Consider the following 27647-nt stretch of genomic DNA (forward strand, 5'->3'; position numbering starts at 1 on the left):
TCTTAATGTAGCACAGTTAAAGAAACTGATAGTTCAACATCTGCATTTACCAGCATTTTTTTTCATGCTATTAAAAGCATCAAAAAGATAAGTTGCTAGCCAGTTATTTAATTTGATTCTTAAACCTCTGAAACCTTAGTAATGTGATAATGTAAAACAGGGGTGTCAAACTGGAAGCCTGTGGGCCGGATGCATCAAAGGCAAAAAATGTCACAATACGTCAGGATATGTCATGTGACGCGATTGAGCTCGACACCCGTGACGTAAAAGATTTGGGTTCAGCATTGATTTGAGAAACTGGTACACTGGTTGTGTCCTAAACATGTGTCCATGGAACTAAATTCAGTACGGTTTACTTTTAAGTAAAAAGAATTGAGAGTTAAATACTCTGGGCTCAGTATGACAGTCTTCCTTATTGTCTTCCAACTTTTAACGAGGTAAAAGTATTAAGACCTTAGTTCATAAGATTTCAGTTCATTCTTGGTTAGAGAGTTGATGTCTTGTTATCTACATGGATATATAAACTACGGTTTTGGCTTATAAAGATGACTACAAAGCATTCCCAAGGAATTTATTAAATTTGAGGGTTTTTTTTTAACACAGAAAAAAGTGAAACAACTTTGAAACAGTAGTCACTATAGCCTCTATTCATAAATTTGAATGTATAGATGCTTATCTTTCTAACACAGCAAGTGGAGTAAACTAATTCATTTTAAGATTCTTAAAAGGGTTAATATTTGGCAAGTAAACTGCTCAGATGTCGCTATTTTACATAAAATTTTAAAAAGCAACATTACCATTCGTGTTTCGAACTTGTTACTTTAAATGAACACTTGCTCAGTTTTTAGTTTGGTTTGACATGATTTTTATGTAAAACATTTATATTAAAAAGCTGCTTTATTAACTATAAACTTGATTATATATTTCTGTGTTCACTTAATGTTTGTTTATAGAATTCATAATCACATTCACTCCTCATCTTCCTACCCAGTACTCTATCTCAACTGTTGCTTCAGTTCCCAGAGATCCTCTGAAAGCCAGGGGGGGGGGGGTTCAGAAGGATCAGGGAGAGGTTGCACTGGAATGTTCCAGTTCAAAGCCATTGTCACCTGCTCATTCTGGGCATTGATTGAGACCTTCATCATGTACTAGAACCTCAGGATTAACCCCCAATTCCCTTTGGAACCAAGTAGGGTCCATTCAGTCCTCATGACTGACTGATTTATTAGGGACACCCAACCTAATCTCTGTTATATATGCCAAGTCATGAACAAGAGAGGTTTAATTATTGGTCAACCTGGCATTCAATAGCAGTAATTGGAAGCCAAGGTCTGATAACCAGACATGAGGAAATAGCCTTGGAATCAACTGGAGACATTGAAATCGTCTTCCCCAGGACCAGCTAGCCCTGCCATATCTCTTGTCCAAGATACTGTTGTCTGCTCCTTCTCTTCCCAAAAGGCCGAGTCTCCCTGACCTGTACCATCCATCCAATCCTAAACTAACAATCTTTCTCCCTCTCTGGTTAGCCAGTTCCTGTGAATTGCTTCTGATGTAGCATGCAGTGATCTGCCAGTCAGCTGCATTCCCATCACACATCCACACCACACTCCCAAATCCCCTCTCCTATTCTCATAGGGGGTTATGAGGGGCAAAATAGGTGCTCACCACTGGCTGGAGCAACCCAGAAATTATAGTCCCTCCTCCACAGAGGAAATCTAGGATGGTGATCTCATCAGTTGGCTCCAAATAGTGATTGAACGTCCTTTCACTTCTCATTCCAAGTCATTCAGTGCTGTGCAGAAGAGTCCTTGGGCACATGCTGCCCAAAGGTGGCACAAATGGATACATTTCTTTTGCAGACAATACCATTTGTAAAAGACAAAATGGCTTCTGCTCAGAGTGACAGACTCCATGGCAGAAGCCAACCTCCAGCTCTGCTACTGGGCCAGTTTTGCTCCTTGGCACTCACCCATGGCAACCAGAAGCCATAAATCTCTGAATTCAAGCTTCTCTGTGTTGCCACCATTGCTGCCCACTAGCTGATCGACAGTATCCCCAACTCTAATCTGGAGCACCTCTAGATCATTTGATTGAGTGCCATAGTTACTGTTTTTTCTGGCCTGCAAAAAGGTTGTACCTAGGTCACCTTAAAGGGCCTAGCTATGGTCACCTCCAACAATCATTGCTAACTCTTGATGCAGATTGGATTTGCTCTTTATTTATTTGTATTCCTTTTTTAATTAAAAATAGCAAAACAGAAATAATAGTGATGGTATCATTGGGAAAGCGAAGAAAAAAATGCTTTGACAAAAAAAATACAACAAATACATGAGTAAAAAGAGGGGAAGAGATTGGAGTGAGCAGTTGTAATTTGTCTAGAGTGGATTATGCCACTATTGAATATTCACTATATAGATATATTACTTTGTTCTGTATTTCCTTCTCTGGTACACTGTAGGGACATCTTAATTTAGTGAATGTCAAAGTCCAAAAGAATAGTCTGGAAATTTATTATTTGGGTTGCTTAAAAAAATGTTCTGAACTTTGCTTTTGTTTAATGATTAACAAGTTGAAAACTAGCAGAACTAAATGTTTTAAAGACAAAACAGTGATCTACATCATGTCTGAAAGACCAATTTGCATTGCTGATTTTGAAAAGTTTGCTAAGAAATTTCTTCAAAAGTCTGTGTACGATTACTATAAGTCTGGGGCTGATGATCAGCAAACCTTAGCTGAAAATGTAGCTGCATTTTCAAGGTAATTAACAACTCATATTTGTATTTAATAGGTTGTAATTTAATTAAAGTAGAAATGAAAGTACAGTACTTGAAGTGCATTCATGATGGGAATAGGTTATACTAAAAGTAAATTGGTCGTGTACAATTTGAGCATTCATCTGCTTCTTTCAACTCTGGATATCAAGGGATATCATGAAGCAGAATTCAATTTTCATATGAAATATTACAGTTTTGCAAGTCATTACCCTGGAATTGGAAGTGTCTTTGATCTTGGAGCAAAAAAATATACGGTATGTTGTGCTCAGCAAGCAGCCCTGTGACTAACATGTTGCTGTTATATCTAACAAAATAATGTGTGTTCAGATGTTTGTCTAGCAAAAATACTTTGAAATATGAAAGCCAGATAATCATAAATCTGATAACTACCCAATCCTTATATCAAATGTTCAATTACTAATTTAGGGGAAAATATTTTAGATTTGTTGTATTAGAGCAGGGGTTCCCAACCTGGGGTTCTCGCACCCCCTGGGGTGGCGAGACAATATTCCAAGGAGTCGCGGGTTTGACATGCCTGATTTATATATATTTATAATTATTTATGCTTAATAGAAATAAAATGCTGAGCATAGATTATATATGTAATTAAACAGTTTCATAACATTAATTTTGTCTTGAATAAAATAAGCTGAATACAGACTATGAGGGCTTTTCTTTATTCTCTGTATTGAATTTGTGCATGTCAGTCATTAGTTTTTGCTTCTTGAAAAGTTAAAAAGGTCAAAGACAAAACTTGCAATTCACCTGTAACTGGGCAAAAATAATTTGATTTTCAACAACTTTTTCAGTTTAATCTTTTTTATGATAACTTTATTACACGTTAAACATGAAAGATAAAAACTAACGAATACTAATAAGATGAGAAAAAGAGAACAAGTAAAGAATGAAGCCAAAAGTATAGAAAAGAGGGAAAGAAACACAAATAAATGAGTTCTGATTTCCAGCAGTTATAAATTTAAATTGACCTCTTACTCCATGGTTACAATTTTTAATATATCTATTATTTTTTCTGATCATCAAACCCATATATCATAATTTCATTTTTTTTTCAGTTTCATGTCAAAAGTCCAAAAGGATTTCTGATCAGAATTAATCAGTTGTCTTTTCTCTAATCAAGGCTTTCAATTTAGCCATCTCAACAAGCTCATCATTTTCATCTACTTTTCTATTGTGGGTAATGTCAGATCTTTTCACTGTTGCGTATATAAAAGTTTTGCTGCTGTTTTCATATCTAACAATTTTTTTCCAACTTTTTGTTAATCTCAAAAGAAACATCTCTGGCTTCAGCTTTATATTAATGTTTAAAATTTTCTGAGTTATTGTACGTATTTGAATGCAAATTTTTTTTAGTTTTTTTTACATGTCCACTAAGCAAAAAAAAAAAAATCCTGTCTTCTTCAATGTATATTTGAATTGCCCATATCATTTTTTCAAAGTGGGCTAACCTTGATCAATAGACTAGGCAACCAATATTAGTTAAAGCAAAATTTTAGGGAAAAATGCTCTCATTCTTTAAATTCAAGAATTGTACACTAGACAGGTCAATCAACCCCTAGAAAAAAGCAAGGACAAACCACTTTTGTATTGTCCCTGAAGAAGTGAAATGCACAATGGATTGACCCTCCTACATTGGATTCTAACCAACGAAGGGAAGCTGGCTGAGTAGTGGGAACTTTAGGACAAAGTAACCCCGTTATCTTGAAGTTCAGGATTCTACAGAAAAATAAATTAGGATACTTGTACATGTACATTAGATTTCAAAACAGCTAACTTGAACTAGAGAAATGTTAGGCAGGGTCTCAGAAGAAATCCTCAGGTCAAAAAGAGCTCGGGGGGGTTGGAGATTTCTGAAAAATAAGACCCTAGAAATACAATCAACAGTCTGTACCAGTGAGAAAGAAAGAACTCTATATACCCTAGCAGCTTTTGATTAACCTAAGAGTTAAAACAAAGATAATATAGGAAATGGAAGGTGGGTGTAATAACTAAGGAGATAGGTTCCACGAGAGAAGACAAGAAAGAATAGGCAGAAAGTAAGTAGATTTCACTTGGACACGAGGAAAAAAAAGTGTTAACAGTAAGAGCTATTCCACAAAGGAGCAAAATTACTTTGGGAAGTGTGGCCTTACTTTGTGGGCAATAGTGGACAGCCATTTTAAGAAGAGATTGGAGTGGTACAGGGTCTCCTGCTTGAGAGGGGGGTTAGACTAGAAGATCTCCAAGGTCCCTTCCAACTCCTATTCTATTCTATTCTATTCTATTCTATTCTATTCTATTCTATTCTATTCTATTCTATTCTATTCTATTCTATTCTATTCTATTCTATTCTATTCTATTCTATTCTATTCTATTCTATTATCACTGAGACACAAAATTTCTTAATGTTTCCATATACCAAGACTTTACTGTGATGGGCAGATTTGGGGACATCAACAGGTAATGATCTTGAATTTTGGAATGGTGGCTCATTCCGTTGTTGACAGTATATTTTATATTTTTCCATTCAAGTTCAAGAAAAAAAATTATAGAAGATGCAGCTGGGAGCATATTACAGAGATAAAACTGACTTATATTTATCTTTCAGTTCAGACAGAAAGATTAAAAGCAGGTTATTACTGGATTATTATTTCTGTGCTTTTTACAACCAAGCAATGTACAGTAATTCTAAAAAATGTTAATAGGGAGGGAGGAAGTATTAGAATAAAATAAATGAACCCTTTAATAATGCAGAGAAAAGCTTGTGTAGGTTTTGAAAATCAAGTGTCTTAGCCAAGCTGCGATAACCCTCTTCTTACAACTGCATATTATCTTTAACAACAAAAACAACACACATGGGAGTTTGCTCAATGCGAGTATTTTTTTAAAGCTTAATAATATAGTGTTTTGAAGTCTCCTAAACAAGTGATTTGAGATTATTAGGGTCTTTTAAAGGCCAAAGTAGTTTGGGGGGAACTAAAAGAAGATGTCATCTTCTATTTTTTATAGATTCCAGGTTTCTTTCAGCCAGCTCACTATTAGAAAATTGATTTTTTTTAATGAGGTCATGGTGCTTATGGCATTTTGACATACAAGAAAATCAATTTAAAAATCTTATTTCAGCATGTTAAATTGGGAGTGAGAGAAAATGATCAGATAATGAATTCTGATAGATTGTATCTTTGACTTTCTAAAGGTCTTTAGAAAATAAGATGTTCTTCACTGACAAAAAGGAGACCCCCACACAGGTTGTTTAACAACATTAATCATAGTAAGCAAAATTGTTGCATCCTGGAGCTGAGTGCTACCGAGATTTGTTAAAATGTGGGAGATGGTAGTGGTGATGATGGGTGCCGAAAGCATATGATAAAGAATTATTAGGTTAAACAGATTTTTTTCTGTTAATTAGAATGATTGGGAAACAACAATGTTAGTGATGGGTTGGTGCTAAAGGTAAATTAATTAAATTCTGGTTCTTTGATGTATTGTGCTTCCAATATTTCTGTGTATATGTGGGTTCAAGTCATTGTTGACTCCTGGTAATCTCTTGAATAAGTCCCTGCAGTTTCCTTGGCAAAATTTTAGAAGATCTTTAGATCTTTCTTCTAGGACTGAGACTAGCTAAGACCACTTTGCAGATTTCATGCCTAAGGCAGACTTAGGCTACCTAGTTTACAATTTGGTGTTAACTACTATACCTTTAAAGTTTGGGTGCAGAGAGAAGCCAGCATTAGGTGTCAAAATATAATGCTTTTAAAGCAAACCAAAATAATTTTATAGATGCTATGTGGTATCAGGATTAGACCAGCTGTCTTGAATACTTAACATTTTTCAATATGATTGTCTTTATCCTGGGAATTGCCAAAGATATCTTGGATCTGAAATGGTTTTCTGCATAACCTAAGTCAGTTCCTGGAATTCACATGGCTGTCCAGATAGCACCTCTTGGTCACATTCCATTTTCATATCTTTCGTGGGGATAAAAAAAAGGGATAGACAACATTTTGGACTGTAACTGGTACATGGGCTGTATAATGGAGAGACATGTTTCCTCCTCCTCCTCCTCCTTTTTGTATTTTTATATTATTTATAAAAAATATGTTATAAATTGTATTAAGGATTTTGATTACAATAGTAAAAAACTAATCCAACCTAAACTGAAAGGAGACAAAAGATTATAGTAAAGAAAAGAAATATGTAAAAAAGTGATTTCAACCTTCATTACAACAAATGTAGTAACTCTTCAATCCCTGTAAGTTTACAAATAGATATCTCTTCGTTGCAGTGTCCTTTAAAGGGATCTGCTATGGTTATGAGCAAGATGGTTAATCCTTTAGTCTCCTAGTGCTCAAACCCATGAAGGACCACTGTCCTGTGGTCTCCTCGCAAGGAGCAGCCATTCAGAGGACATGCGGGCAATCTCCCCTCCTCTCCTTGTCCAGGGATGTTCCAAAGAACCAGTTTACTCATCAGTTATTTGGTTTTTGTTGTGATTTCCGCTTTCACAGAGACTTCTTCCGTTCACCATGCTCCCCCTGAAAATCCCTGGAAAACCACGCTTCAAAAAGAAAAAGAAAAACTAGAGTTGATTTCATTTAAATCAAAGATTATGCAATTACTTTCCAGTAATCTATTATGTAACCGGCAACATAAAAACTATAATTTGATAATTACTCTTTCACAAACTGTACATCCTGGCACTAGAACTTAGTTATTGAAATTCTAGCTCAAACTCTTTGACATTTGGCAACTTATCATGCTGCTTTTTATTTATTTGCTCTCCATTTCCGGCCATGTGTGACTAACAAAAGCTGACGTCAGTGGCTTGGTCATTTCCAGATTTCAGCATTTGATGAGTCATTTTAAAAACCAAACTTGCTTTCAGTTAATATCGGAGACAGCAATTTATTGCGTCTGCATCACAAATCTTGTATTGTAAATAAGCCCTTGCTGTGAATTATTTACTATTGGACCTTTTCCATCCATGCAGATTAAGACTATACCCCCGGATGTTGAAAAATGTGTCAACCTTGGACCTGTCAACTTGTGTCTTGGGAGAGAAAATCAGTATGCCAATATGCATCGCAGCCACTGCCATGCAGTGCATGGCTCATGCAGATGGGGAAATTGCAACTGCTAGAGGTATGTTCTGGGTTTGGAAATTCCTTGTAAAGAAATTCAGCAGGGGAGACAGTCTGTTAAGTGAAGAATGAAGAAATGTCTTCATTCAAATTAAAGACATCTTATTTTGTCCAATCTGTTTTGCCTATTTTGCCTAATAATCATAGTTTGCTTAGGGAAATTAATACTGTATCCTGTGTTTTATTTCCAAGCAAAGTATTATGCAACATAAAGTTATAGGGATGTAATATTTAGAAACTAATCAGGAAATGTCTACGGAGATTCTCAATCATCCAAATTATGGTTGTCCCAAAGATGCTTTTTTCACGAGGCTTTCTTGTTTTTCTTTGAAGACATTTCACTTCTCATCCAAGAAGCTCTCCATAGCCCTCTCTCAACATTTGCAGCCCTCTCAACAGAGCAGGAGGGATATGACATCATTTATCTCCAGTCTCCAACACAGTCCTTTCAATAGTTCCAAGAAGGCTCCACACCCATTTGCATTACTCAGGTGACCCTGAAGACACAGATACGCCTCCAGTGGCTTCAGCAACTTGGTAAAAGAATGCAAATGACCAGCTGTCTGCAAGGAGTATAAATCCTTCCATTCCCCACCATCCAGTCAGAGCTGAAGAAGCTTCTTGGATGAGAAGTGAAATGTCTTCAAAGAAAAGCAAGAAAGTCCAGTTGCCTTGTGAAAAAAACATCTTTGGGATAATCAGGAAATGCTTTTACAATCTAGGAGTGACATCCTTTTTTTAGGTTTAGAACCAGTATTAATCTGCTAAGCTAGAGCAGAAGCAAAAGTAAGGTTCAGTTGGCACACCACAATAGGGCTACTTTTCTGAAAATAAGACACCACATGTAGTCCATGTAGAGTAGACTGTGTAAGCAGGTCCTGAAAACACCAGTTGAAAATTGTTATCCGCAATAGCACTCACTTTGGGATAAATGTGCAAAGTGTCAAGAAAATAAAGTGTTCTATACTTGATTTTCTCCTAGGACATGTTACTAAATGTACACCAACATTACACTAGAGTGGCAACTTAGCTACTTTATTCCATGGCTCTCGATCACACATATTCTTTCTAGTACTTCTATGTGTATTTAAGATAAAGTAGCATGTTGAAGAAAAGTCTATTCTTTGATTTCTTTCTCAGTTATACAGAGTGTTCATCTTATTAAACATATAGATTTGCACTGCAAAACAGCAGTAAGAATGATTCATTGTGAAGAAAAAGATATGAACTGTAACTTTCATTTAGTAAATGAGGCTTGGCAGTCTAATGTTACTGCACTAGACTTGAATTAGCCAATACTGATATTTAACTATTTTTTAAATGTTTTAAGTGTTTACTAGACCTAGAAAATGAACACCATTTTAGCATCTCATTTGCTATGAGTCTCTGATCAAATGTTTATACGAATTAATCACAAGTTCATAATATATTTAATTAATGCAGATCAGTGCCAAAGCAGACTGAACAACAGATTTCTCCAGTTTAGTGGCTCTGATTATATTTCACTGAGAAAATTAAATTATTCTTGGGAATCTGTGGATGTACACAACCGTCTGCCTGACCATTACACTATCAGCTATACTGAGTACATGTAAATTTACTAATTTAAAAACTATATTAGATAAAACAATAAGCCAATCCTGGAATATTTTCCAAGAGAAGTCAATTGATCAAAAACTAACCACGATTTCTCACGTTTACCATGCCAGTGCCTACTTCAGAATTTCTTTTTTATTTCTACAATTTAATTTAATTTAATTTAATGAAGGTTGCCTTATGGCTGATTTAGAGTTGCCTGCAACTTCTTGTTGCCAACACTGCATACCTACACTGTGAAGGAATTGATGGGTAAACAGAGGTTGCAGAGGGCTGGAGATGGGTCAATGCAAACACCTCCTGAATCCCAATGCTGTATTGCGTTGTGTAGTCCCTCTGTATTGATTGGTTCTGACTTCTTGTTGGGAGGCAGGAGAAGGCAAGGCACATTCAAATGGGAAACATTAAAATTTGCTGACGTATAAAAGGAAAGGCACACCCATCCCTGAAAAACAGATGCATACATACCCTCAACCTGCCTTGTTGGAGAAATCTGCTCCAGCCTTCATTTGGGCTGAAAAAAAGTCATTTTTTGTATATTTTTCACTGCCATCTATTGATCTCTGGATATTTGCAGTTATGTCCTAATTTAATAGCCAGGTTTCTCCCTGAGATGACCTTAAAGGTTGAATCCCTTGTCTTCCCTGTTCAACTCTCTGCCTCCATATAATAAAATCTTTTGAACTGAATTCTTCAGGCAACAAAGATACACCAATTTCTAATGCAGTTTTAATTATTTTCACTGAGTGCCTCCATGGTTTGTGGATTCCTAGCCACCAACAGATTAAAAAGCCCTGGGTGGAATCTAGTGTAGGTAGAAGCTCTCCTTCTGGACTGCAGAGAGCTATTTGCTTCTTGGAGGCTTTGGTGTCCTTTATTGTTATTTTATAGTGTTGTTTCCTTTTGTTGTGGTGCTGTTGTATCTTTAAGCTTTTGTATTGAAAGTGAGGAATGGAAGTTCACAGAGTCTTCTTAGATTGGAGCAATATGTAAACCCCACATATAAAATAATGTTTAATTTGAAAAATTAATGTATAAATAGGAGTCTCAGACTGTTCCTTTATTAGCAATCACATTCTCCAATGCCTCGTTGATTTTTTTTTCTGCAGTAGGAATCCCCTGTTTATACTCTCTAAAACAGAGGTCCCCAACCTTTTGGGCATCAAGGACTGGTTCTGTGAAGAAAGATTTTTTTTCAAATAAACCTTTTATTTATTTTCTAATGTTACAATTATATCTTTGAAAAACAACGTGGCAGCTGAGTTACAATAATTCAATTCCATACAGATATTATTAATACAAATCTCCATCTATTCAGCCAATATTCCTCTCTAATTCCCTTAATATGTACTGTCTCTTATTAGTATACTTCTTATTCTATCAATCAGATACAACATAGCTTTCTTACATTTATTAATAACTTTTAGTTTAAGTATGTCTTAGTTGTTTTAACATGCCATCTTTTAGACCATCAATAACCCAGTGAAATTTCCCAGTTTTAATTTTCCATTAATATTTAAGTTTAACGTTTATTAGTAATCATTTCCAAGTTTTAAATGGCCCCAATTCCCTTTGTCACAATTCCCACAACATCTGATGTTCAGGATACCTATCTGATCTATATCAATTCTAAATCAACAAATTAATAATTCAATATAATATTCTTATTTTTGCATAATTTCCAAATATCTTAAATTCGGTAATCAAAATTTCTTCTATTTCAACCGTTAGTTTTCATTTTTACCACTACATCGAAATATACAGTCATGGCCGTTGGCACCCCGGAAATTTTTCCAGAAAATCAAGTATTTCTCACAGAAAAGTATTGCAGGAACACATGTTTTGCTATACATAGGTTTATTCCCTTTGTGTGTATTGGAACACAACAAAAAAAGGGAGGAAAAAAAGCAAATTGGACATAATGTCAAACAAAACTCCAAAAATGGGCTGGACAAAATTATTGGCACCCTTAACGTAATATTTGGTTGCACACCCTTTGGAAAAAATAACTGAAATCAGTTGCTTCCTATAACCATCAATAAGCTTCTTACACCTCTCACCCGGAATTTTGGATCACTCTTCCTTTGCAAACTGCTGCAGGTCTCTCTTACTGGAAGGGCACCTTTTCCCAACAGCAATTTTAAGATCTCTCCACAGGTGTTCAATGGGATTCAGATCTGGACTCATTGCTGGCCACTTCAGAACTCTCCAGCGCTTTCTTGCCATCCATTTCTGGGTGCTTTTTGATGTATGTTTGGGGTCATTGTCCTGCTGGAAGACCCAAGATCTCGGATGCAAACCCAGCTTTCTGACACTGGGCTCTACAGTGTGACCCAAAATCCTTTGGTAATCCTCAGATTTCATGATGCCTTGCACACATTCAAGGCACCCAGTGCCAGAGGCAGCAAAACAACCCCAAAACATCATTGAACCTCCACCATATTTCACTGTAGGTACTGTGTACTTTTCTTTGTAGGCCTCATTTCGTTTTCGGTAAACAGTAGAATGATGTGCTTTACCAAAAAGCTCTATCTTGGTCTCATCTGTCCACAAGACGTGTTCCTAGAAGGATTTTGGCTTACTCAAGTACATTTTGGCAAACTGTAATCTTGCTTTTTTATGTCTCTGTGTCAGCAGTGGGGTCCTCCTGGGTCTCCTGCCATAGCGTTTCATTTCATTTAAATGTCGACGGATAGTTTGTGCTGACACTGATGCTCCCTGAGCCTGCAGGACAGCTTGCATTCCTTTGGAACTTGTTTGGGGCTGCTTATCCACCATCCCCCCTTCATGGATTACTGCCTTGTCGTGGCGAAGGGGCTTGCGTAATTCAATGAAGCTATGAGCTATGCCGTGCAGGGCCACCCAAGACGGACAGGTCATAGCAGAGAGTTCTGACAAAACGTGATCCACTGGAGAAGGAAATGGCAACCCACTCCAGTATCTTTGCCATGAAAACCCTATGGACAGTTCCAAAAGGCAAAACGATATGACGCTGGAAGATGAGCCCCTCAGGTCGGAAGGCGTCCAATATGCTACTGGGGAAGAGCAGAGGGCTAGTACTAGTAGCGCCAGAAAGAATGAAGCGACTGGGCCAAAGCCGAAAGGACGCTCAGCTGTGGATGTGTCTGGTGGTGAAAGGAAAGTCCGATGCTGTAAAGATTTTTTCTCCATAGGAACCTGGAATGTAAGATCCATGAATCAAGGAAAGCTGGACGTGGTCAAACAAGAGATGACAAGACTAAACATTGACATCTTAGGTATCAGCGAACTAAAATGGACAGGAATGGGTGAATTTAATTCAGATGACCATCAGGTATACTACTGTGGGCAAGAATCCTTCAGAAGAAATGGAGTAGCCTTCATAGTCAATAAAAGAGTAGGAAAAGCAATACTGGGATACAATCCTCAAAATGACAGAATGATCTCAGTTCGAATCCAAGGCAAACCATTCAATATCACAGTAGTCCAAGTCTATGCCCCAACCACCAGTGCTGAAGAGGATGAAATTGACCAGTTCTATGAAGTACTACAGCACCTTATAGAACTAACACCAAAAAATGATGTTCTTATCATCATGGGGGATTGGAATGCTAAAGTAGGAAGCCAAAAGATAACTGGAATAACAGGCAAGTTTGGCCTTGGAGTGCAAAATGAAGCAGGGCACAGGCTGATAGAATTCTGTCAAGAGAATGCGATGGTCATAGCAAACACTCTTTTCCAACAACCCAAGAGACGGCTCTACACATGGACATCACCAGATGGTCAACACAGAAATCAGATTGACTATATGCTCTGCAGCCAAAGATGGAGAAGCTCTATACAGTCAGTAAAAACAAGACCAGGAGCTGACTGTGGCTCAGACCATGAGCTTCTCCTTGCAAAGTTTAGGCTTAAACTGAAGAAAGTAGGGAAAAGCACTAGGCCACTCAGGTATGAATTAAATCATATCCCTGTTGAATATACAGTAGAGGTGACAAATAGATTTAAGGAATTAGATCTGATAGACAAAGTGCCTGAAGAACTATGGACAGAGGTTCGCAACATTGTACAAGAGGTAGCAACCAAAACCATCCCAAAGAAAAAGAAATGCAAGAAAGCAAAATGGCTGTCTGAGGAAGCTTTGCAAATAGCTGAGGAAAGGAGGGAAGCGAAAGGCAAGGGAGAAAAAGAAAGATACGCCCAATTGAATGCAGAATTCCAGAGAATAGCTAGAAGAGATAAGAATGCCTTCTTAAATGAACAGTGCAAAGAAATAGAAGAAAACAATAGAATAGGGAGGACCAGAGATCTTTTCAAGAAAATTGGAGAAATGAAGGGAACGTTTAATGCAAAAATGGGCATGATAAAGGACCAAAATGGCAGGGACCTAACAGAGGCAGAAGAGATTAAGAAGAGGTGGCAAAATTACACAGAAGAACTATACAAAATTGAGCTTAACGTCCCTGATAATCACAATGAGGTGGTCACTGACCTCGAGCCAGACATCCTAGAATGTGAAGTGAAGTGGGCCTTAGAAAAACTGAGCAACAACAAAGCTAGTGGAAGTGACAGTATTCCAGCTGAGCTATTCAAAATCTTAAAAGACAATGCAGTAAAAGTGCTACACTCAATTTGCCAGCAAATTTGGAAAACTCAACAGTGGCCACAGGATTGGAAAAGATCAGTTTACATTCCAATTCCAAAGAAAGGCAGTGCCAAAGAATGTTCAAACTATCGCACCATTGCACTCATTTCTCATGCTAGTAAAGTCATGCTTAAAATCCTACAAGCTAGACTTCAGCAGTATGTGGATCGAGAACTACCAGAAGTACAGGCAGGATTTCGAAGAGGCAGAGGAACTAGAGATCAAATTGCCAACATACGCTGGATCATGGAGAAAGCTAGGGAGTTCCAGAAAAACATCTACTTCTGCTTCATTGACTATGCTAAAGCCTTTGATTGTGTGGATCACAACAAACTGTGGCAAGTTCTTAAAGAGATGGGAGTACCAGACCATCTTATTTGTCTCTTGAGAAACCTATATGCGGGTCAAGAAGCAACAGTGAGAACTGGACACGGAACCACTGATTGGTTCAAAATTGGGAAAGGAGTCCGGCAAGGCTGTATACTGTCGCCCTGCCTATTTAACTTATATGCAGAGCACATCATGAGAAAGGCAGGGCTAGATGAATCAAAAGTTGGAATTAAGATTGCCGGAAGAAATATCAACAACCTAAGATACGCAGATGATACCACTCTAATGGCAGAAAGTGAAGAGGAACTAAAGAGCCTCTTGTTGCAGGTGAAGAAGGAGAGTGCAAAACTTGGGTTGAAACTTAACATTAAGCATCTGGCCCTCTCAATTCCTGGCAAATAGATGGGGAAGAAATGGAGGTAGTGACAGATTTTATTTTCCTGGGCTCCAAGATCACTGCAGACGGGGACTGTAGCCAAGAAATTAAAAGACGCTTGCTCCTGGGGAGGAAAGCCATGGCAAATCTAGACAGCACACTAAAAAGCAGAGACATCACCCTGTCAACAAAAGTGCGTATAGTCAAGGCTATGGTCTTCCCAGTTGCAATGTATGGCAGTGAAAGTTGGACCATAAGAAAGGCTGAGCGCCAAAGAATTGAGGCCTTTGAACTGTGGTGCTGGAGAAGACTCCTGCGAGTCCCTTGGACTGCAAGGCGATCAAACCGGTCAGTCCTAGAGGAGATCAATCCTGACTGCTCTTTAGAAGGCCAGATTCTGAAGCTAAAACTCAAGTACTTTGGCCACCTAATGAGAAGGAAGGACTCACTGGAGAAGAGCCTAATGCTGGGAAAGATCGAGGGCAATAGAAGAAGGGGACGACAGAGAATGAGGTGGCTGGATGGAGTCACTGAAGCAGTAGGCGCGAGCTTAAATGGACTCCAGAAGATGGTAGAGGACAGGAAGGCCTGGAGGAATGTTGTCCATAGGGTCGCGATGGGTCGGACACGATTTCGCAGCTAACAACAACAACAACAATCCACCATCCAGACTATCCTGCGTTGCAACCTTTCATCAGTTTTTCTCTTCTGTCCACGACCAGGGAGATTAGCTACAGTGCCATGGGTTGCAAACTTCTTGATAATGTTGCGCACTGTGCACAAAGGCAAATCTAGATCTCTGGAGATGGACTTGTAACCTTGAGATTGTTGATATTTGTCCACAATTTTGGTTCTCAAGTCCTCAGACAGTTCTCTTCTCCTCTTTCTGTTGTCCATGCTTAGTGTGGCACACACAGACACACAATGCAAAGACTAAGTGAACTTCTCTCCTTTTTATCTGCTTTCAGGTGTGATTTTTATATTGCCCACACCTGTTACTTGCCCCAGGTGAGTTTAAAGGAGCATCACATGCTTGAAACAATCTTGTTTATCCACAATTTTGAAAGGGTGCCAATAATTTTGTCCAGCCCATTTTTGGAGTTTTGTTTGACATTATGTCCAATTTGATTTTTTTCCTCCCTTTTTTTGCTGTGTTCCAATACACACAAAGGGAATAACATGTATAACAGTCAATGTTACGATAGTGCTGAAAAAGTAGCTTTATGAGCAGTCCTTGCACTTACGATTGTTGCAGTGTCCCTGTAGTCACATCATCAAAACCTGGACACTTCACAACTAGTGGGGATTTATATCACAGTCGTGTGATCACCATTTGCATGCTTCATAGCTGGTTCTGACCAGGAATGTCAGTGAAGAAGCTGGCAATAAAATTGCAAGTCATGCAACTTTGGAAATTAAAAATAAAGACCAATCAGGTTACTACAAAGTTTGGAATAAATTTTATCTTTGGCGGGAACAAAAGGAAGGTCTCTATTAGATCTTACAGATTGGTTGATTGTCCTAAGTATTGTATTATATTTAATTGATTTGTATCTTAAGTGTATTTAAGTGTATTTTATGTGTACATATATATATATATATATATATATAAATATTGTAGACAAGAAGGTATGTCAGTCCGTTTGTACCGTGTCCAATGTTTTTAAATAATAGATTTAATAAAGTTTTTAAAAATTGCGAGTCATGGTCATGTGATGTCTTGCTTAATGACTAGGTTGCTTAGCAATGGAATTGCCAGTCACAGTAACCAGGAAATTTCAAATACAAAAAGGAACACGACAAGGATGCCCTCTATCCCTATTATTATTCATACTGATGCTAGAGGCCCTAACGAGGATAATTAGAAATGAACCGCATATAAAAGGATTAAAAATTAAAAAAGAAATTTTTAAACTTCAAGCATTCATGGATGATTTGGTCTTTATTATGGAGGATCCACAACAATCGGGACCGAAACTGTTGGAAGAACTAGATAAATATGATGAAGCCACTGGGCTGAAAATAAATAAGGGTAAAACTAAAATGATTGTTAAAAAATGACTGTTAAAATGATTGTTAAAAATATTTGCATGTCTTGGGCACACCTTTGCCCTACTGTTTCTTCAGTTCATCTACCGAACATTAACTGACCTGTTGCATACACAATGGGTGTACATATTTTTTAAAAATAATTTACTTTGGCCAATGATTTGGAGCTAATGATTCACTTTAAAAGACAAAACTGTTTAACAGTCAATGTTATGATAGCGCTGAAAAAGTAGCTTTATGAGCAGTCCTTGCACTTACAATTGTTGCAGTGTCCCTGTAGTCACATCATCAAAACCTGGACACTTCACAACTAGTGGGGATTTATATCACAGTCGTGTGATCACCATTTGCATGCTTCATAGCTGGTTCTGACCAGGAATGTCAGTGAGGAAGCTGGCAATAAAATTGCAAGTCATAGTCATGTGATGTCTTGCTTAATGACTAGGTTGCTTAGCAATGGAATTGCCAGTCACAGTAACCAGGAAATTTCAAATACAAAAAGGAACACGACAAGGATGCCCTCTATCCCTATTATTATTCATACTGACGCTAGAGGCCCTAACGAGGATAATTAGAAATGAACCGCATATAAAAGGATTAAAAATTAAAAAAGAAATTTTTAAACTTCAAGCATTCGTGGATGATTTGGTCTTTATTATGGAAGATCCACAACAATCGGGACCGAAACTGTTGGAAGAACTAGATAAATATGATGAAGCCACTGGGCTGAAAATAAATAAGGGTAAAACTAAAATGATTGTTTAAAAATAGGACGAATAAACAGAAAGAAAATTTGGCTAGGATTATGGATATACAAATAGTTAAGAAGATAAAATATCTAGGAATTACTATTACGGCCAGATGTACTTCAATCAAAGAAGACAATTACGATAAAATAGTGAAACAAATAAAAGAAGACCTGGAAAGATGGGGAAACTTGAGTCTTTCACTGTTAGGGAGAATTGCTGTTATAAAAATGAATGTACTACCTAAAATCCTATTCTTGTTCCAAAATATTCCCATACAATTACATCAAAAATTTTTCGGGAACCTGAACAAACTGACACTAAATTTTATATGGCAAGGGAAAAAACCGAGGATTAAAATGAAACACTTGCAGGATGCCAAAGAAAATGGGGGTTTAGGAGTACCGGACTGGGAAACATATTACCATGCAGCGGCCCTAACCTGGATTAGAGAATGGATAATTTTAAAGAATAAAAGATTATTAATTTTAGAAGGCCATGATTTGCAATTAGTCTGGCACGCATTCCTATGTGATTGTTAAGCAAGGACTATCTGTATCCCTTGAAGTGATCCAGTTGTTCCTGCATTGGCTGGACCTGTGTTTGCAAATGAGCTTGCAAGTGTGAATAGAGAATGCACAAGGGGGGAAAAAAGCACAATTTGTTTTTTATGCAATTGTTAGCACTAACTGGACAGAACATTCCCTTGAATTGGTTGGCAGATGTAAAAGGAAAAGTGGTGAGGTTTTTTTGTATTACAAGACTTATATTATGCTCCAATCTGAACTGATCCTGAACAGTTTCAATTTACTGACTAATGAGAAGCTATGATGATTTAAAAACTGATGAGGAAAACTGGTGTTGTGATAACAAAGTTGGTCTATAGGAGGCCAAATAGGAATTTGAGAGTGTTATTTACTTTTTTAGAGAAAAAAATGTGTTCTTTTTTTTTTGGTTGAGTGGTCAATTTGTGTGATGTATTTTGTTTCATGCAAGACAAGATGGAGATAATTTTGGTTTTGAAAACAGTTTAATTTCACAAACAGATTCAATCCATTTATAACTAACTCCATTTATGTGAAGAATATAGTGCCGTGGTTTTGTTATCTATGATTTAATGCTAAGAGATATCTCCATTGCTATTAATTTGGTCTTAAAGTGTTGGCAGGGGGACAGAGATCGACCTCGAGGCCTCTCGTTTGTGGAGTTCCTCAGGGGTCGGTCCTCTCGCCTCTCCTGTTTAACATCTATATGAAACCTCTGGGTGAGATCATTCGTGGCTTTGGAGTTGGGTATCATCAGTATGCTGATGATACCCAGCTTTTCATTTCGACCCCAAACCACCCCAGTGATGCCCTCGATGTGATGTCCCGTTGCCTGGAGGCGGTCCGGGTCTGGATGGGGAGGAACAGGCTTCGGCTCAACCCTGACAAGACGGAGTGGCTGTATGTGCCAGCATCTCAGGAAACTCAGATCATTCCATCTCTCACTATGGGGGGTGAGTTATTACCTCCCGTAGATAGGGCTTGCAACTTGGGAGTTCTAGATTCACAGCTTTCTTTAGAAGATCATATATTAACTGTGACTAGGGGGGCCTTCGCCCAGTTGCGCCTGGTGCACCAGCTACGGCCCTATCTAGACCGTGATGCCTTGCGTACAGTCACTCATGCGCTCGTGACCTCTCGGTTAGATTACTGCAACGCTCTCTACATGGGGCTGCCCTTGAGGACCACTCGGAGGCTCCAACTGGTGCAGAATGCAGCTGCGCGAGTTGTATTGGGGGTCTCCCGATACTCCCATATTACACCTCTGCTCCGTGAGCTGCATTGGCTTCCGGTTGCCTTCCGGGTGAGATTCAAGGTACTGGTTATGACCTACAAAGCCCTACATGGCATGGGTCCGGAGTACCTTAGGGAGCACCTGCGGCCAGCATCAACTTCCCTCCGCCCAGTGTGCTTCCACAGAGAGGGCCTCCTCAGGGTGCCGCCGTTCGGAGAATGCCGTCTGGTGACCCCCAGGGGGAGGGCGTTCTCTGTGGGTGCGCCTGACCTGTGGAACCGTTTACCGGTTGAGCTCCGGATGGCTCCCGACCTTCGCTCCTTCTGACGCAACCTAAAAACCTATTTGTTTGAACAAGCCGGCCTGGTCTGATGGGTTTTGTTTTAATTATTGTTTTAATGTAATTTATTTTCTGCATTTGGGCACTAGGGTTTAATTTGTTTTTAATTTCTGTATTTTGGGTATTTTGGTATTTATGTCCCTGTTCACCGCCCTGAGTCCTTCAGGAGAAGGGCGGTATACAAATCAAATAAATAAATAAATAAATAAATAAATAAATAAATAAATAAATAAATAAATAAATAAATAAATAAATAAATAAATTGGTGGATTGCCATTTTAAATTCAAGCTCAGTATAAAACATTAATTGAAGCACTTTCTGAGAAGTCTCTCATAATAGCGTCCCTTTCCTTAGAATTTAGGAGTAGATAAATGGTGACATTTATATCCCTGTGGATATTGCCAAAGCTGTATATTAATATGACACTGTTTTCAGCTAAATCATTGCTAGGTGATAATTTAGTTTATTGTATTTATTAGACTTCATATCTGCTGTTAATGTGATTCGCCTAACAAGTGCTGTTCCAGCCCTTCAGAATTACTCAGCTTTGTTTGCAAAATTACCATGGGATTTAATTATAACCTGAAAAGCTTTACTTGTTGATCTACTAAGGTTCAGACAGACCATAGTTTGTCCTATCAGTTGGGTTTTGCCACATTATTATTTTAACGGAAACCCATACTATCGTGACATGTTCATTTTCATAAAGCATTCCACTCTTCTCTTACTGAAAAAAAGGTTTTATTTGAGCCAAATGATTAAATACATGTTAAAGCTCTAAAAGTGGACATCTGGGTGCTATTAAATGAAATCCTAACCCTAATATATTAACATGTGTAGCACAGTTGTTATAGGGGGCTGAAGCTGTTTATTGCTCCAGGTAATGGAGCAAGTAAAATGTTTGGCTGGTTTATTGATTGTATATGCTATTGAAAACACCCCATTCGCTCCATTTAAACCAGACATGTCAAACACAAGGCCCGGGGGCCGGATGCGGCCCGCGAAGTGGTTTTATGTGGCCCACGAAGCCACCCTGGAAACAGTGATGGAACGGCCCCCACTGCCTTGGCCCTGGCCCAGAGACTCTCCTTCTGCCAGAGACCCTCAGATCTGTCCCACTCCTGCCCAGGCCCCCATAGGCACCCTTGATGCGAACGATGTAGAGCTGGCCATGCCCACCCAGTAGGCCATACGCACTCTAGCCACGCCCACCCAGCAGGCCACACCCACCCAGCCCCTTGAGGGCAACCGCAATGCTGATGCGGCCCTCAATGAAATTGAGTTTGACACCCCTGATTTAAACTTAAAGGAATAATAATATAATGAGATAATCCATGCCAATACTATGAGAGGAAGACAGAGATATAAACTACAGTATAATGGCCAAACATGGATGGTGAGGGAAATAATAATATTCAAGTCTTGATGCCTAGAATCTCACACGTCACCAGGGCTGACCAAGCCAATAAATGAAGCACTTCAAGCAAGAGGGACTGCAAACACATCAGAACTGGCTTCCCATATTTTGAAATGAAATAATATCAAATTGTAGCCCTAAATATAGGAGTTTTATTTCTCAACAAAATCTCATGAGAGTGTTCTGTTTTATGTACAGAGCTGTCCCTCAAAATGCAGTTGCAAACTGCTGGTCAGCAAACCCTGAGTATAGATTCTTAGAGAATTTGATTGATGGATTTTATGCTAACGAGTCATTATCAACTCTATAGATTTTTCTCTGTGATAATCAGTTTGTAATTTGGTTTTTCAGCTCTTCCAGTTGTCATTGTAGCTGAATCTTCCCACCTTAGTGCTGGCTGTCCTTCTCTTTTCTTCCATTTCCCCCAGCATTAAAGCTTTCTCCAGAGAGTTAAGTCTTTGCATAATGAGTCCTGTGGTAAGATATCATACATAACTTACTTATTAGGCTGATTATTAGGATAACATTTCATTGGTCTATATATAAACCTTGGATGATAAGTAGAAGGCAAAGTAAATCTTTTTACGTATCTGGAAATCAAGTTACCAAATGCCACCAAAAAAAGTGCGGGGAGAGATTTTCCCCTCCCCTGGTCAGTTCATAGTTGTTGGTTTCCAAGCCAGGTTTTTTTTGTTCCTGCTTCAAAATTGAACAAACAAAAGAAATACAGGCTAGTATATATAGGGGCTGGTGCTCATCTCCGTTTCAAAGCCAAAAAGCCAGTGCTTGTCCGAGGATGTCTCCGTGGTCATGTGGCCAGCATGACTAGACGCCAAAGGCGCATGGAGCGCTGTTACCTTCCCACCGTAGTGGTCCCTATTTTTCTACTTGCATTTTTACGTGCTTTTGAACTGCTAGGTTGGCAGAAGCTGGGTCGAGTAACAGGTACTCACTCTGCTACGCGGCACTCAGGATTCGACCCGCCAAACTGCCGACCTTCTGATCGACAAGCTCAGCGTCCTAACCCACTAAGCCACCGTGTGTATATATATATATATATATATATATATATACACACACACACATATATATGTATGTCTCTGTGTGTGTGTGTGTGTATATATATACACACATACACGTACACATACACATACATACATATATATATAAAGCACATGTAATATGACATTTTTAAAAAAATAAAAACTTTTTTCACATATGCTCCATATGAATAGCTTAGCCATAATAAAGGTTTAGTTGATTTGCCTATTCTTCCTAAGAGAATAAGAATAAAAGGGTTCTTTAAAAGGGCTAATAAAATAATTGAATTCAGTTTTCCAGTGAAGGACTATAGCAATTAAAATATTTTGAACTGAACTATTTCTATTCAATGCACATTTTATTTGATCCATAAAATGGCCTATGAACTTCATGGTTGAACTACAAAAATTGGTTAGTTGTGAAGAATGGGTGTGTATCTTCAGGTGTCTTTAAAAACACACACACAAAATTGGTGAAGAAAGAAAAGGGCCTTAGGTACCTAAGTTAGACTCTGGTGTCTGGCAAAACTTCACACAATATTGATTGATTCTTGTACATGAGGAAAGAAAAAAAGGGGGCCTGAGGCAGAGTGGGGAGGTTCACCATTGGAGGTGGTGGATGAAAAAGATCTCATCTCCTTGCCATCCCTCTCCTTAGTTATAGTTTTTTTTAATATAGTTTTAAAAATTTTGTTTCTATATTTAACTTTTTAATCTTTGTAAGCTGCCCAGAATCTCCTTACTGGGGAGATGGGAAGGATAGATAGATAGATAGATAGATAGATAGATAGATAGATAGATAGATAGATAGATAGATAGATAGATAGATAGATAGACAGACAGACAGACAGACAGACAGACAGACAGACAGACAGACAATACAGTAATATGTGCACTTTCCTCTTGCTTCTACAACATTCATCACAGGAATCTATCTCAAAATTTTTATCCCCTTTTATACTTTCTGATAACATGAGGAAAGTGTCAAATGTCTAATCAGCTAGCTCCCTCTAGTGAACCATTGAAGGTGGAAAATCAAAATTTAACATGTTGCTCCAAAGTTGCTCCTGTGATAAATTACAAGGTTGTTTGGATTTTTTTCTTTATTTTTTAAAAAATTCGTAGGGGCAAACACACACAATTCAGTCAGTGGCAATGATAAATTAAGAATACAAGAACTGGGATCTGGTGTAATTAGTATGTTTGATTAGCTATTAGAGAGTGGGAAATACACTTCTGAATAGGAGGCTAGAGATTTCAGCCTCTTTCACACAATAAAAGAATTAATGAGAGGCAGAAGCGAGGTGCAACCAAGATGGTAGCCATTGTTAGGGAAAAAGATTTTTAATTAGAAAAAAAGTGTGCTAATTTGCACAAGTGAAATTAAAGCTTCCCATGCATCTTTACAAAGAACAGCTTATCTGTGCACTCATAGAATACTGAAAAATGTCCCTTTTTCTCCTTTTAGATCTCTGGATTTCAACTCCTAAAATTCTCCATGGCTGGCTGAGGAATTCTGGGAGCTGAAGTCCACATGTCTTAAAGTTGCCAAGGTTGGGAAACCCTACCTTAGTGGCTTCTCTATTCACATGTCTTTCATGGTGCCTGCTTCCCACTAATAAATCCTCCACAGTTGTTATCCTTTTGAGACACAGAAGAAGAGTGGCTCTAAATAAAGTCATATTGCCAGGTACTCATCATTTACAACTTGAGCAAAATTGCAGATGGTCCTAACCAGGTTTCATACTTCTCTCTATGGTCTCATAAGCAACTTCACTGCCTAAACTATATAACATCCAGTAATGTAGTTTTCAGAAGCAGAACCTATGATCTGTATCTGTTTCTATGTTTTTAGTAATATAATTCATGAACAGGAATTACAGAATTCTAAGTAGCTACTTTAGGGATAATTCATTGAGTCAATGTTAGCAGATGCTCCTACAAAAATAGTAGTCTATTAAATGTAAATCAAATAGATAATTAAACAGTATGCACGTTAAGATATTTAGTTATGGTTCAGAAAGAAAGCAGTTCACTTAAAAGGTTTTAGGTTATTGATTATTACCGTAGATTATCCTCTCCATGTCTCCAGCCTTTTAAAACGATGATTGCTCTACATTATCTTTCTCTAACTTGATGCCTTCTGGATTTTTTTCAGTTAGAAACCCCATAATTCTTAGTCAACATGGGCAAATCCATTGTATAACCTCTTTCTGGTCCACCTCTGGCCCAGCAGGTGATAGAAAACCACCTAAAACCACAGTGCCATTATGAGAGGCAACAAAGCTTTAAAGAAAGTTAAAGAGGGTTAGAGGTTTTGTGCTAAATAAAATATGCCATCTTCCCCTGCCCAAGAAGCTGGCGACTGCTGTCTCTCAAGTGGGAATGTCTCCCCTTTGGGGAAGGAGTGGAATAGTCCTAACTGACAGACCATCAACACTGCAGATCAATATTTATTTATTTAGTTACATTTATATACCGCCCTTTCCCTGAGGACTCAGGGCGGTTTACAGGGAATTAAAAATCCAACATACAAAAGTTAAAAACCAGATTAAAAAATATTAAATTGACCCTGTACTCTTAAAAACCCCAATTAAAAATTTCTCCTCAGCCTGGGCCCGAGAGCTCAAAGAGCCAGGTCTTCAGGCCCCGGCGGAATGATCGGAGGTCGGGGGCAGTTCTCAGCTCCACCGGCAGCTGGTTCCAGAGGGCAGGCGCTCCCACTGAGAAGGCCCTATCCCTGGGTGTCACCTGCCGGCAATCTCTCACCGGCGGAACCCTGAATACTTGATTCTTATAGTAAATGCGAGAATGCTGATTGGTAATGAAGAATACTCTCCATACATTCATACAACATGCATGTAGAAGTAACTCCTTTCACTGCAGCAGGAACATACATGAAGGCTTTTCTTCTACCCTTTTTTAGAGTGCAACACAAAGATTTCAGAGCTATAGTTTCTATCATGTGGAAATATTAATACGTCCAGGCTGAATGCTAGAAACCAGGAAACCGAGTTCTAGTGTTCCCTCAAACATGAATGCTGGCTTGGTGACTTTGGGCCAGTCCCTCTCTCTCAGCCCAATCCATCTCACATGAGTGTTGCTGTGGGGAAAATAGGAGGAGAAAGGAGTATTATCTCTGAGTTATTTATAAAAATAATACAGACAAGATTAAAACAAAAATCTAAAATCTAAATCTAAGTTAGCTGAGAAACAGTTGATGATATTTAAGTATCTGGCCACTGGATGGAGCACTAATACTTCTAATAGCAAATACTATACTCCTTAACTCCAAGGTTGTTAATATTGTGACAATTTCTTAGGATAGATTGATAGATATTAGTTAATGTAGCTGTTAATAGGAAACAGTATGAACAAAAGTAGTATTTCAGAAGGATAACTGAGTGTTCGAGATACAAGAGCTGAATTTAAATGTATTTTTTTAAAAATTCTTTTCTAATTCAAATGTTTTTTGACATACTTTATGCACCTCTCTCACTCACTCACACACAAACACACAAACACGCAGACGTGCATACACACACACACAGTCACATGCATGAGACCAAGTTGACATTAAGATTGAATTTGAATGTAGATATATCATATGGAGAGGCTTCTACCTTCTATCTTTTTTAAAGCTTACTGGTGTATCGGTATCATTTTGGAATTCCTTGCAAGATAGAGCCAATGACATGGTTCAAATAGACACTAGAGACGTTATCCCAAAGCAGATTTGGCCATTAACTTGTTTTGGGAATGTACAACTCCTAAACTTCTGCTTTCATCTTTTGATTGTATGGTTAGCAGGACAGGAGTTCACGATTCATATGCTTCAACAGACAACTAATTCTTTAAAAAGTATTTCTAAAATTAGTGGGCATTCAGAAGAAATGATGGTCACAAAAAGTAGAGCCCTTGGAAATGCTATTGCCTCCTCTTTTCCTATGTGGCTAATCATCTCACCGTTAAAAAGACGGAGTGATTGTTTTCTGCTGATAGGAAGAGTGGGGAATCAGTAATCTTTCCCACTGGCTACTTAACTTGGATCAGCTGGATCCCAGCAAATCGTATCTGACAACGAAGCTGACAAGGTGGGAAATTGCTTACTGGCCTGGGCTGCAAAACAGTGATCCACAAGCAATCACTGACGGATAAGGCACATCAACTGCTTCACTTTCCTCTTAGGATCCCTGCTCAGGATTGGTGGGAGAGAAATGTTCTCTCATGCAGGCAAGAGATCCTATACATGAGGGTTCATCTCATTGAAGTATTTGGAGACTAGGGAAATACCAGGCTAGCATAATTGTAGTTATAGCTTAACATCCAGACAAACTGGCCTGGATTTTATACAATATACTCATTCTATCAAGAAAGTGAGGAATGAAGTTTATAAGTCCCTTGATAGTTGATGCTGCACAAAATAGTTGGTTTGAAATGAATGAGCATAAATATTTTTAAAAAGGCTTTTTCACAGAATGTCTATTATTACAATAATAAAAAAACAGGCTTCCTTTATTCTTCCATAGAAACTGTCTGTTAGTAGTAGCAGCTCATCCAATCTATTTACAAAGAAGTGATAAATGCTGAAATCAAGTCAGAGATAACAAACAGGCAACCACCCAACTGTGAAATCATCTGGCCTTCATCGTGCCATAAAACAAACTGAGTTCCATGCTGCCAATACAGATGTCGTGGCATTTTTGTCCTTGCATGAAAAGGATGAAGCAATTAAAATATTGCATAATTTTTCAGGATCTGAAAAAGGAATTTTAACTTCTGTGCTAGGGTCCTATGACTAACATTCCCACTCTTCAGCCTGTAGGTCAGCAGGAACGGGGATGATGGTGAGTTCATGGTCCACAACATCTATAGAAGAAGTTGCTCAAGCAGCTCCAAAGACAATTCTCTGGTTGCAGCTGTATATTTATAAGGACCGGCAGGTCACCAGGTCTTTGGTGCATCGGGCTGAAAAAGCTGGATACAAAGGCATTTTTGTGACTGTGGACACCCCGTATCTCGGAAAACGCTTAGATGATGTACGCAACAAGTTTCGTCTGGCTCCGCATCTCAGGTACTTAGAGTCAGAGGTATCAACTTACCATCTTTTTTTCTGTATTCAAATCTTACATCTAAATACCATGCTATTGCTGTAACAATAAGCTATGAAACATGGTTTCAATTATTTCCCAAAGCGAAACTCCTTTTTCCATACCTAGCATGGCAAATATGGGAAACAGAAATATCTCATGCAGGGTGATAATTTTACACTGAACCACGTCCGTATATTTATAAAAAACAGTTTTACTGGTGGTTTTTACTGAAACCCTAAAAGCCATCCTTAGTTAACAAAAAATTGTGCTGCAAAATAAATTTTGGTGTTGCACTGGAAGTGGAAAAAAAATCTCCCGTTCTTCCAAATGTATGCATTTTA

General features: G+C 38.3%; 1 protein-coding gene across 1 annotated transcript in view; it reads left to right on the forward strand.

Moving 5' to 3' along the window:
- Positions 1-1920: 1920 nt before the first annotated feature.
- Positions 1921-27647, forward strand: part of HAO1 (hydroxyacid oxidase 1) — a 51887-nt gene continuing 26160 nt past the window's right edge. Inside the window, exons 1-3 of the mRNA XM_081322088.1 lie at positions 1921-2760; positions 7765-7916; positions 27032-27287. Coding sequence (XP_081178214.1) covers positions 2561-2760; positions 7765-7916; positions 27032-27287 — 608 coding nt within the window. The 5' untranslated portion in view covers positions 1921-2560. The remainder of the gene's footprint in view (positions 2761-7764; positions 7917-27031; positions 27288-27647) is intronic.

This window comes from Vipera berus (assembly GCF_964194415.1).
Source record: "Vipera berus genome assembly, chromosome: 1".
Lineage (NCBI taxonomy): Eukaryota > Metazoa > Chordata > Lepidosauria > Squamata > Viperidae > Vipera > Vipera berus.